The 12,976-nt window shown below is 36.9% G+C and overlaps 1 protein-coding gene across 7 annotated transcripts in view; it reads right to left on the bottom strand.

Moving 5' to 3' along the window:
- ST18 (ST18 C2H2C-type zinc finger transcription factor) overlaps positions 1–12,976 on the bottom strand; it is a 290,499-nt gene that overhangs the window by 84,224 nt on the left and 193,299 nt on the right. Inside the window, exon 4 of one of the 7 annotated variants that reach the window (XM_072734749.1) lies at positions 5,307–5,533. The exons of the other annotated variants lie outside the window; for them this stretch is intronic. Within the exon in view, the coding sequence (XP_072590850.1) occupies positions 5,307–5,326 (20 nt within the window). The 5' untranslated portion in view covers positions 5,327–5,533. The remainder of the gene's footprint in view (positions 1–5,306; positions 5,534–12,976) is intronic. 7 annotated transcript variants of the gene reach the window in all.

Here is a 12,976-nt window from a genome sequence, read left to right as displayed (position 1 = left end):
TTGATGCTTCTATGACACATAAATATTTGTAGATGTTATATTTTCTTGCTGCATTGACCCTTTTGTCATTATGTAATGCCCAGTTTATTTTTTACTACAGTATTCAAGCCTATTTTGTTTGAAATAAGTATAGCTACCCCAGCTTTTCATTTGTTTTTTTTCCATCTGCATAAAACATCTTTCTCTATTACTTCACTTTCAGCCTGCATGTTTCCTTACATCTGAGTCTCTTGGAGAAAGCATAAAGATGGATCTCGTTCTTTTAATACATTCATCCATTCTATGTCTTTTGATTGAACTATTTAGTCCATTGTATTTAAAGTAATTATGGATAGATATGAACCTATTGCCATTTTGTTCACTGTTTTTTTGGCTGTTTTGTATTCTTGTCTGTTCCATTTTTCCTTTCTTTCTTTCTTCCATTGTGGTTTGATGCCTTTCTTTAGTGTTACTTTTAGATTGCTATCCCATTGTTTTTTGTGTATCTACTATAGATTTTTGCTTTGTGGTTACCATGAGGCTTACATATATGAACATATATAGACTAGTCTATTTTAAGTTGATAGCAAGTTGAATTTGAACTAAACTGTGTTTTTATTCCCTACTCCCACATTTTATGTTTTTGATGTCACATTTCATATATTTTTATTTTGTCTATTTCTTTTTTTAAGATTTATTTATTCATTTCAGACAGAGAGATAGGGGGAGAGGGATCGTGGAGGAGTTGGGGCAGAAGGAGAGGGAGAGAATCTGAGACAGACTCCTACCTGAGCTCAAAGCCCAATGCTGGATTTGATTGCACAACCCATGAGATCATGACCTGAGCTGAAATCACAAGTCAGATGCTCAACTGACTGAGCCACCCAGGTGCCTCTATTTTGTCTATTTCTTAACCAAGTTTTATACTTATAATTATTTTTTTGCCACTCTTGTCTTTTAACCTTCATGCTAGCTTTATGATTACTGATTTCACTATATATTTACCTTTACCAATGAGCTTTTATTTCCATATGTTTTCTTGTTATGATTATCATTCTTTTTTTCAGCTTAAAGAAGACCCTTTAACATTTCTTGTATGGCAAGTTTAGTGGTGATGAACTACTTTAGTTTTCACTTGTCTGGAAAACACTTTATCTTTCTATTAATTTTGAATGATAACCTTACCAGGTATAATATCCTTGGCTAGAAGTTTTTGCTTTCAGCATTTTTAATATATCATGGGATGCCTCTCTGAGCTACAAAATTTCTGCTGAAAAATCTGCTCATAGTTTTAAGGAGTTTTCCTTATACATAACAAATTGTTTTTCTCTTGCTGTTTTTAAGATTCTGTCACTATCACTAACCTTTGACATTTTAATTATGATGTATCTTGGGGTGGATCTCTGGCTTCATTTTATATGAAATCCTCTGTACTTCCTGGATCTGGCTGTTTCCTTTCCCAGGTTAGGGATGTTTTTGGCTATTATTTCTTCAAATAAGTTTTCTGTCCTTTTCTCTCTCTTCTCCTTTTGAGACCTGTATAATGTGAAGGTTGTTCCAGTTGATGTTGTCCTATAGGTCCCTTAAGTTATTTTCACTTTTTAAAATTCTTTTTTTCTTTTTGCTGCTCTGTTTGGGTGAGTTCCGCTGCCCTGTCTTCCAGGTCACTGATCTTTTTTTCTACTTTATTTAGTTTGCTGTTGAACCCCTCAAGTATATTTTTCAGTTCAGTTATCATATTCTTCACTCTGGGGCTTCTGTTTGGTACTTTCTTATAGTTTCTATCTCTTTATTGAACCTCTGTGTTCATCTATTCTTCTCGTAGATTGGTGAGCACCTTAATGAACATTCCCTTGAACTCTTTATCTAGTAAATTACTTATCTCTCATTAATTTTTTTCTGATATTTTATCTTGTTCTTTCATTTGGAATATATTCTTCTGTTTCCTCATTTTACTTGACTCTGTGTTTATTTCTATTTTCAGGCAAACAGCTGTCTCTCTCAGGCTACAAGAAGTGGTCACAGGAAGACTGGGGGAATGTCTCAGTCTGCTCTCTGTGTAATGACCTGACAGTGGTAGCCTGCCAAGAACTGTCTCTATGATGTTTCAGTCCCTTGGCACCCTAAACATAATCCCTCATAACCATAGAGCCAGGAATTCAAGGGGTGTCCTCTGTGAAGATTGTCTGCAACCACTGGGCCAGGACACACCATCCACTGGGTTTTGGGCCACAGGGGAGGAGTAGGCCAGAGTAAGCCTGTCCACTGGCAATATGCACTTTTATGATTATTATATAATGCTATGCCCTTGAATAAATGGATACAAGAACTAAGAGGTAGTCTTAGGAATGGTTTGGTTTACTATGACTTCCAGTGACCACCTTGGAGGACCTATACATATACCTCACCACAAATCTAGGTTCTGTGGTTCTAATGATCCCTGATCCCCAAAAAGAATGCTTCCACCAGGGAACATAGTAAAAGTCCTATTAAACTTTAAGCCTTGAATGCTTCTCAGTCACTTGGACTTCTTTTGCTGGGCTAGTCAGCAAGTAAAGAAGAGTCACCATTCTGGGAGGAGTAACTGACTTTGGTCATTGGATTAGTGAGGCTGCTGCTACATTTTGGTGACAGAGAAGAATACGTTTAGCACCCAAGTGATCCACTGCAGTGTCTCCTGTTTTTTCCTGGCTCAAACCTGGCAAGAAATCAACATATGCAGCACATAGAGAATCTAAATGTTATGGTGACTAGGAGCTCAGATCCCTTCACAGGAAAGGTCTGAGTCATACCACCAAGTAAGCCATCTAGATCAGCAGAGATACTTGGCAAAGATAAAGGGAATTAATAGAAGAGTAAGTAGAAAATAAACTTAATATACAAAGCAAGTGGATTTGAACTGTGAAGTGTAGACTATAGTGGATACCATAGTATGCCATTACTCTCTCTCTCCACTTCAGGACTAAGGTATTCATTTCCTCGACTTAGTGAGAGTGCTGGAATCTAATGGATCTTAGCTAAATCCATTTTGGGGAATTGCCCTTAGTCAGAGAACTATCTAACCCCAAATCACATCCCCATAGGGGCAGCCCACATTCACCTTTGCCTTAAGGCAGGACAAACTCTGAAGAGCAATCTCAGAGCTTTCAGTAGAAGTAGCCAAGGCTTCTGTTGCAACTGCATTGCAGTTCAACTTCTCCAGGTGCCCAGTCCTGCTGCTCTTTCTTCTAAACAAGTGTTGCTCTCATAAGCATGCCCTCCACCAAAGAAAGCCCCACATTGTGTTGCATATTTCTGTCTCAGTCTGTTTCTCAGGGAATCTAATGCTGGGTAAAGGATTGATGAGATTAGCCCTGGGGACTGAAGGCAGGTACTGGTGGCTAGGCTGGAAGTACTGGTAGGTGTGAAACTCCCTCCTGACTTATAGAACTGATATAGTCCTTCTTGCATGTTTGTTTTGAATGCCTTGAGAATTTCTGGCCTTGGCTGCAGTTCATGGGTTTCCTTTTGACTCCATTTGAAGCAAGAAGATAAAGATACATCTCATTATCACTCAGTCAGAAAACCAAGAAACACTGATACTTTTTACTTGAAAGACTGATGGTTAAAAAAAAAGTTTATCTGACAACACAGTGTATTGTTTTGATATATGCTTTTCACAATCCATTGGGATATCCATTCATGATAGGTCTTTATCATTATATATTTAATTTTAAAATCTTAAAAAATAGACATATTTCAGTGGCTTTTCCAAGGGGCTTGTTATTAGCTCAATATAATAAAAAATACAAAAGTATGAAACATGATGTCTGTTAAGAACTCATTATCTAACTAGGGAGAGAAAGTAAACACATGAGACCACAATAACTGACAAGAGAGAATATACAATTACATTTGAAATGAGTGCCACAGCAAAATGTGAGAGAGTAGGTCAGAGAAGAGGTACACAGAATGAATGCTCTTGTCCCTGTGTTTTAACAGATAAGCTTCATTTTAGTGATCTAAAATACTACCTACTGAATGAAATCTAAGTACCTCATTAAAAAAAAAAGAAAAAAATACAATATTGATATTATGTACTAGAAAATTGGGCTTTCAATATTTTTCTACTATATTTTTCACAAAATTAACAGATTATCCTAAATGCCTGAGTCATTGCTGGTAAGAATTTAGGCAAATGTGCAGTAATGTTTACCCCAGACACAATGTCACATTTGATATAATGTATTTTCTCTGAAGTTTTTTTTTTTTTTTTTTGAGGAGTTATCACTTCCTTTCCTGAAACCCTGTACACCAACACTCTGAGGTTTGGATACCCAGACAATCTACTTGACCACATTTGTAGGAAATCAGGAGATAGGACCCTGTGGGAAAGTTAAAGTCCTATGTTCATTTGAAATGGGTCTCATTATTCCTGAGAGCGCTGAAAGGCTACTGTGAATGGCAAAGTTACTTTTATACAGGGACAATATAGATATTGCTCATTCATTAAAGACAGTGCCTGAAATTCATGAGCCAGCTCTCTCAGCTATGTCTTGGAAACTTGTGACTATGCTCATGTTTACAGAGCTATGTAAAGCTAGAGTGTGCTCTAGAGTAAACCTATCATTTAAGCTTCCCCTATTACTCATGTCATAAAGTCAGCATTGAAGTTGTTGCTATTTATCAATGGTTAGTTTGCTGTCATGGAACACTGATTCCACTGGCAAGGTTATTTGATAATATCAGGTTTATAGGAGGGAGGAATTTTTTTCCTATAAGGCCACAGCTAATAAATGCTCTTTTCTCCTCATTTAATTGAGATTAAGTTTTATGAATGATAGATTAATTGTGTAACATCCACAACAGTTTTTTCATAAAATAGTCAAGCCATTAAAGCCACCTTAAAATAATAATAATAATAATAATAATAATAATAACTTGCTCTGAATTGTGAGGTAATAGGTAAGTGGCACTAAGAATAGACCCTACAAACTTCCTGCTGCCCTTTTGTGCTGGTGAACATACCCTCCTTTGGTATGTCATCTCAGCAACATTGTCAGAGTGTATTGCTTCTATGTCACCATAGCATTTGGCATTTACTATTATTATAAAACTTAACCCTCTGAATTGTAATTGTCTCATCCAGTAACCTGAAAACATCGGCAAGAAAACAGAGACTGTTTCTTGTTTATTTTTATATCTCTTGTATATAATATAAGGCCTGTGTCTTCAATGTTCATTGAAGTTCAATTCCACCCAGACATAAGCATATAAAAATGACGTCAGTACAAACATGAAACTAGAAAATTGCCTTTCTCCAGGAGATGCATCAAAAAGCTACTCACTGAAAGTACAGAAGATGCATTGGCCCACCTCTCTGGAGCAAAAGTTCACTGATCCATGTGAGCTTTTGCTTATAATTCCCTTCATCACTGAAGATGTGCTTTTGCAACACAGTTGAAAATCGGACAGGAGGTAAATTAACAGTAGCAGGTAAGCCAAGAAATCTTAGTTGGTCCCCATAAAGACTGACCAAATGAACATGATGTGATGAAGCAATCAGTTCCAAACTCTACAAGAATGCAGAAGAATTATACAGTTTTAAAATAACTCAATCCTCACATGAACAAAAATTTTTAAAGAAAGAACTCTTCAATCATTCATTAAAACACAAAATAATACAGTAAAATTTGGAATATGGTCTAATTAAAATATAAATTTCCTCCAATTTGTAGCCAAAAGCAAATGGTGTATCTCAGCTAAATAATATGTGTACCCCCAAACTTCTTTCAATTGCTTATAGATTGAGTAAACAATTAAGTTAATATATAGCAACAGCTTAGCCATGCAATATATGAATAGTTCATTGGTCTTTTCAGAAACATAATATGATGGGTCATGGGGATTTCCCCAAAAGAATTTGAGATAATAGGATACAGTTAGAAAATTAAAGACAGCAAGAGATGGTCATTATGTGGATTTTAGGATCAGGATATCAAAAGAATAAAAAAATAATTTAAATACAGAAAGAGATTTGTTATTTTCTGAGAAATTTAACTCCATTAAAGCAAGACTGTTATTTCAATTTATTAATACTTCAAAATACCTCCTTGTAAGTATATAAAATAAAATATGTGGTTTTATATTTTGTCAAATATCAGAATAAAACAAAGTATTAAGAAAAATGAAATATAGGGAATCTTACATAATCCTAAAGAAATAGCAAAATGAAATTCACAATTCATAAATGTTTCCCTTATAAGATAGTATTATATTTGAGGGGAAGATATTTAAAATAGCCCTACTTGTAAATAATAAAAAATTAAGTTTTTAAAAAGATTTATTTATTTATTTTAGAGAGTGTGAGAGAGCATATGGGTGAACAAGAGTGAGAGGCAAAGGAAGAAGGAGAGAGAGAGAGAATCTCAAGCAGACTCTCCTACCTGGGGCTAGATTTCATGACCCTGAAAGCATGACTTGAGCCAAAACCAAGACTCACACTTAACCGACTGAGCCACCCAAGCACCTCCCCCTCAAAAAAACTCCAGAAGAGGATTATTATGGCATAATCTTATTTGATCCTATAAGTATTTTATTATATAGATTTTATCAGTTTAAAAAAACAACAAAAAAAGATTTTATCAGTTAAAAAAATTACACGTGGTTGAATAATAGTAGTATCTTGACAATTTAAATTAAATGTGTTCGTAGAATTGAGTTCAAAGTGACTCTTTTTACCTTAACTAATGAGTCAACAAACTGAATTCTTTTCTTTAAAGTTTGTATTCCTAGACAAAAATAAAATAAAAAGTTAAATAAATAAAGCTGTGAAATCCCATGATAGTGGGGATAAAAATATTGTGTTTTTGTACATTATATTAGTATACTATAACATCCCATACATTCATTTTTGGGTATATTCATAAATATCTATATTTAAAAGAAAATAAAGTGTACCCTCCTTTAAGTTCCCTAGTATAGTATTTCATAAAATCTTATATAGCGATTTTGTTACTAGCAGAAATTTTGTTACTGGAAAATGCTCGCTAAAGTGGTTAAATTTAAAAAGCAAAAGACATAGTTGAGGCTGAAATGGGGGTTGGGAGATGCCCTTGCTCCCTCTATTCCTCCTCCTTCCCTAGGCTTGGTCAATAGGACCATTGGACTGCCAGGTAACCCCTGCTTTCTGGGGAGGAATGAGCCATGCTAGCTTAGCTCTTCCCTGGGGAAAATGAGTTTAAGCCCAAACTTCAAACTCAAAAGAAAAAGAAATCTTAAATACAAGTATCTTCCTGTTCTTTTCAAATCACCCCCATGAATTCTGTTGAAAAGCTTCAATCATCTTCCCATTTAATCAATATTTCATTTTATTTTGTTTGGCAAATGTCTTGTGAGGACTGACATACTCTATGTCTTCTCCTTGACTTTAAATCTTTTTTCTACTTTATTTAAACATATTTATACTTTATATATGTGTGTGCAGTGTGGTGCCTGCGGCCTCCTAGAGGTTATGGAGTATTTGTTTTGATCACGCAGGCACTGAGCAAGCACCTTCTGCAGCTGGAAGATAAACAGAACCCTTCCATGCACACTTCTCAAGAAAAAAACAAAACAAAACACTTTGTCATAAAATTTAAGGTTCGAAGTAAATTGCAGTTATTTAATAATCAGAGTGAGACCTTTAAGCTTTAATGGAAGATGCTGAATAGAATGTAGAACCTCCCTCCATGCAGGCACTGGCAAAATTCCACTTTGGCTCTCATTTTTTAATGGAACATCAGAATGGAGTAAGTGACAGTGATTGTAAAATACACATCAAAAAATGTCAGCTTTAAAATTACTTTTGAACAAAATTAACAAAGGTGATTAATATTTAACTCATGGCCATGTGAATAAATTCAAGGTCGTGTGAATTAGCCAGACAACTCAGAGGGAAGCAAAAGTTTATCATGGACGATTTTATCAAGAATTATTTCTATAAGCACCATGTCCAAACCTATCAAATATCAAATTCCTACATGTTTGTGATGTAGGCACATCCTTAGTAATGAAAATTATCTCATTTACTAACAAAGTAAAAATCATTAACTAATGATGGGGTTTGGAGCCTTTTGTTTCTAGGGGTCAGTCACTCCCAGAAACACACCAACCAGGGCCATATAAGTAAAATCAAGTTAATTTAGTAGAGCTCTAAATGAAGATTTGGAAACACAAAGTCTAATTAGTACTGTAATGAATAAAGGATAGATGTCCTTCTGTTCTCTAGTATGAACATTCTATTTTCTTTTTCCCAAGAGGTACATATGTGAACTCTCACTAAGGAGCAAGCTCTGAATTGTTGTTGAGAATGGAGCTTAATATAGGTTTAAAAATTTGATGTAAGAATTAAATATTTTTATGAAAAATGGATCAATACAACCATATCTTACATATTGGAAACTAATGTAGTAGCTTCTTTTCTTTGAAATATAATTAATTTACTACTCCTGGATGAAATTTATATATGAATAGTTCCTTCAGGTATTATTTATATTTGTATGATTTTGTAGTAAGAAGGAGAGTCATGTTATTTTTGTTATCTGGAACAGAGTTTACCAATGTTGACCTTTTCATTATTCACTAATTTTTTTTCTAGCAATTCCCATTGTGGTTTCTACTATAGATTTTTTTCAATATTCAAAAGAATGTGTTTCTTAATTTCAAGTAGGATAGATCTAGCATGGATATTTATAAGAGATTTGCAGAAGGACAGACACTATGAAAAGAAGGAAAGTTGAGAGAGAGGGAAAGAGAGGATCAGCTATAAGAGATCACAAGGAAAAAAAGTGGAAGTCAGGGAGGCTGGAACAAAGGGAAAGAGACTAAGCATGGGGTGGGGGTGGGCACAGTTAGATTGACAAAGATGAGCAGAAACGAAGACACTGAGCACAACCTAACGTGGAAAGTCTCGGAGACAGACACACCAATAGGAGGGGAAAATATACCCACTGAGGGGAAACAAAACACAACAGTCATGGATACCAACACAAACACAGAACTTCATCAAATAATATGGGTCATATTGTAGTTTTTGATTTTTAAAATTACTATGACAAAATACTTTTTAAGAGCATGTGGCTGTTTTATGACTACTATCATAAATGCCAATTTTATTTCTTTACCCGAATGCAGATATTTGGTCCGTAGACCTAGGTTCCTTTCTCAGTTCCCTGAACTAAAATACTAGAAACCTACAGATATGCACAAGGTCTTTGCTATGAAACAGAATTGCCTGATACTTGGAATGCTCCCATTTGTCCTTCTCTACTTCATCAGATCGTGTCATGAATCATCTCACAGAACTTGCTGCCACGCTGGAATAACATTTTTTTTTAAAGATTTTATTTATTTATTCATGTGTGAAGGAGAGAGAGAGAGAGAGAATGAGAGAGAGAGAGAGAGAGAGAGAGAGGCAGAGACACAGGCAGAGGGAGAAGCAGGCTCCATGCAGTGAGCCTGATGTGGGATTTGATCCTGGGTCTCCAGGATCATGCCCTGGGCTGAAGGCAGGCACTTAACCGCTGAGCCACCCAGGGATCCCTGGAATAACATTTAAAAGTAAGAACAAGGGTTAAAATAGTGAAGTGCTGAGATAGTAGGAATCATTTACTTGAGTATATTGTTATAATCATGTGTATATAAGTGTATGTGTAACGTCTCTCTCCGTGTGTATGTGTAAGTACATATGTGTACACACACAAATATGCAAAATGTTTTATCAGCCAACTATCCTAGTGAATCAGAAGTAACTTGCTTTGAAAGGCTGTCCCTGATTTAGAAACACTCCACTACAAATGAAGCCTACCAGTACTACCCATCATTTCCTGTAGCCCAACCCCTTCTACATGCACTGTGCCTTCCTTGCTATCCACCACCAGAGCTTCTGAGGAGCCACTTCCTGGCCACCTTTGTCCTCAGGCCACACCAATGCAGAAAGGCTTGATCCCAACTTGGCTTTACTGTCTCCCATCCCAGCAGGCTGTCCAACCTCCTGGGCCACTCACAGGATGCCCTTACCTTTTCATTCACCAGTGGAGGTAGGAGTGAGTGACTATTTTGCCAGTGCCTTCATTCAAATTTAACATTCTAATGTGTAAATTTTTTTTTAAAAAAATTCATATTCTCATTCAGAATATTATAAAACTGTGCTGCCCTGACAATACCAAAGTAACTGGGAACCCAGTTCTGAGCCAGGGTTCCACTCATTTCATGTGGACAGTAGTGCTTCAGGGCATGGGAGGGCTCCGGATACTCATTTCACCATTTGATCCACATATTAGTTGGGTGGGCTTCTGGGAACTGTGTTATAAGTCATTTATAAGGATGATTCCATGATTAATAAGTATCATGAGGTTAAAAACCTGTTTGCAGGCTTGGTCTACAGTGTTGTCAAGATATCATCCTGCCTTTGTTTTAGATATAGAAATAAACTGAATGTCAAAGCTTAATTGGCTAAAGCACAAAATAAAAAAAATATATAAAGACATTTGGATCTAATAGTACAAGTTTTCTTCTAATACATGATTTTTTATTGCTTTTAAAAATATGGGGCAATCTTGTTCAGGAAGGGCAAGTGGAAATGGGTTTAAAGTAATGGAGGGAATTGGGCTTCATATACATTCAAGGGACAAGCTCTGTTTTTATCTGTCCCTTTTCCACTGATCCACTCACAAGCCACTCAAACCCACAGCAGGCCATGAACTATGCTGATGGAAGAGTTTGCCATTCAATCTCATTTTACCCATCTTTACAGAGTGCCTGCTTTTTGCCCATAGGAATTGCCTGGGCAGATACATTCTTATCCTTCCAACTCAAGGCAAACCCTCACCACTATTACCTGCTCATTCCTTGTGCTCTCTTACATAAATCTATTTTATAGGAATCATCACACCGTGTTTTCATGACCTTTAGGCTATTTCAAAAGTTGTAAGTTCTTGTCTTATTCCAGTGCCTTCTGTAGCACTCAGAACGCATTTATGCCAAGTTTTTCATTTTTTCCTTATATGCATCAGGCACTATTCTAGATTTGAGGATATCATCAATGAAATGAAAGATAACAATTCCTGCTGTCAGAAAACAACAATGCCATGAAAAGAGACAGATTAAAAACAAAGTAACAAGTAGTTGTTTTAAAAGGTAGACTATCTTTTATTTCCACCAAAAGTAAAACAGGGAAGGAGAATAGAGAAAGCTGAGAAATGAGGGCTTAGTATTCGAAAGGCTGAGGTCAGGGAAGGCCTTGCTGACAAGGAGGCATTTGAGTAAAGACTTGAAGTAAGAAAGGGGGTGAGACATGCAACTATGCAAGGAACAGCATTCTAGGCACAGGGAACAGCATGTAAAGGCCTGAAGCATCAACAGTCTTATCTAGGGAGGAGCATGGGCATACAAAGGGCAATGGAGAGGTCAAAGAAACCAGGTCAGATTAAGAATTTTGTCTTTCTTTTGAGAAAAGGGAAACCTATCAGGACGTTTTGAGAAGAGGGGTGACATGGTCTGGCTTCACATTAACAAGACCATTCTGGCTGCCTTGTGGAGTGAACTGCAGGTTGCTAAAGGGACAGACGTAAGGAAACCAGTGAGGAGGTTGCTTTAATAACTCAAGTGAACAATGATGGGTTGGAAGCCTAGTAATAGCAGTGGGCATGGTGAGAAATGGTCAGATTGTGGATTTATCTTGAAATTCAAGCCATAAGAATGTCAGAGAGATTGCATACTGGGTATGAGGGGAAAAGTCAAGGAGGCTCCAGGACTTTGTGCTTCCCCAATTACTAATACGGGCAAGGCTGTGGATGTGTCCTGCTTATAGAAGTTGTGCTTTCAATTTTGGATTATTACTTTTGAGATATACTTGAGGGATCTTTTCGGAGATGCTAATTACACAGCTGGAGATACAAGTTTGAAGTTTAGGGAAGAAAGATTTATTTTCCTGTAGATGTACTAAAAGCCTAAATGAGATCATCGAAGGATCACCAGCAAAAAGGGTCAAGGACACACCTGGAGGGATCCAGTGTTTAGCGTTTGGGATATTGAGGAGGAACTAGCAATGAGAACTAAGAATATACGAAGACGTAGGAGGAAATCAGGAAGTGAACTGCAGGTTGCTAGGAAGCCAAGATTTTAAAAAAATGATCATGGAAAAATGAACCCGCCAGTCCTTACTTCAAGGAACCTAGAGCTTAGTGACTCTGCAGGACAGGTTGCAGGATTTGTGTTAACTTCCACTTACAAAGACAGAGGGTCCCCCAGAAGATTGGAGCAATCACCACAAATACCGTGGGGAGTCTGGAGTCTAAATTCTCCCCATTCTCATAGGAGTGACGTGGAAGAATGGAGTTTCTTCTGTGACTCCCACACAGGAAAGAAGGTGGAGAGTGTGCCCTCAGAGACATATTGCAATCATTTCCCTACATAGGTTCACTTCCCTGGCCCTGATTTTGAAAGGAGTCCCTAGAACAGACCCCCTACCCCACCTTTGAGAACAATCTCTATGTATGCCTCCCCTGAAGATGAGACTGTGCTCTGGGCCCCAGGCTGAGAACCAAGATTAGGATCTTTAAAGAAAACCCACATTTAAAAGCCATTCTTTATTGACACTGTTCTGTACCTGTCTGCCCCAGCCTTGGATTTCTTCTAAGCGTCCACATGTCCAGCAGTGGCTTTACTTTCTGACCTTGTGGCATGAGGCTACTCCTGTCCAGAGACTCACTTGACTGATCCCTTCATACAAACATAAAAATATGATTTTTCTATTCCAGTTCTGGTTTCTCTTCCTGACTGAAAATGACCAAGTGAAACCAAAGGAGGAGTTAACAGAATAAAGAGCACCTCATTTTTATGTTTGACATTTTGATAAAATATATTTCTTGTAGGAGTTTTGCTGCCTAAAAGGTCTTGACTTTAAGGGGACAGAACTAGGGAAAGAGTCTAAAAATTTGGAAACAAAGAAGTGTGGGCACTATATGAAAATAGTTAA

This window comes from Vulpes vulpes, chromosome 13 (genome assembly GCF_048418805.1).
Source record: "Vulpes vulpes isolate BD-2025 chromosome 13, VulVul3, whole genome shotgun sequence".
Classification (NCBI taxonomy): domain Eukaryota; kingdom Metazoa; phylum Chordata; class Mammalia; order Carnivora; family Canidae; genus Vulpes; species Vulpes vulpes.
Note: the sequence above shows the minus strand (reverse complement) of the source record. Positions and strands in the feature narration are given on the sequence as shown.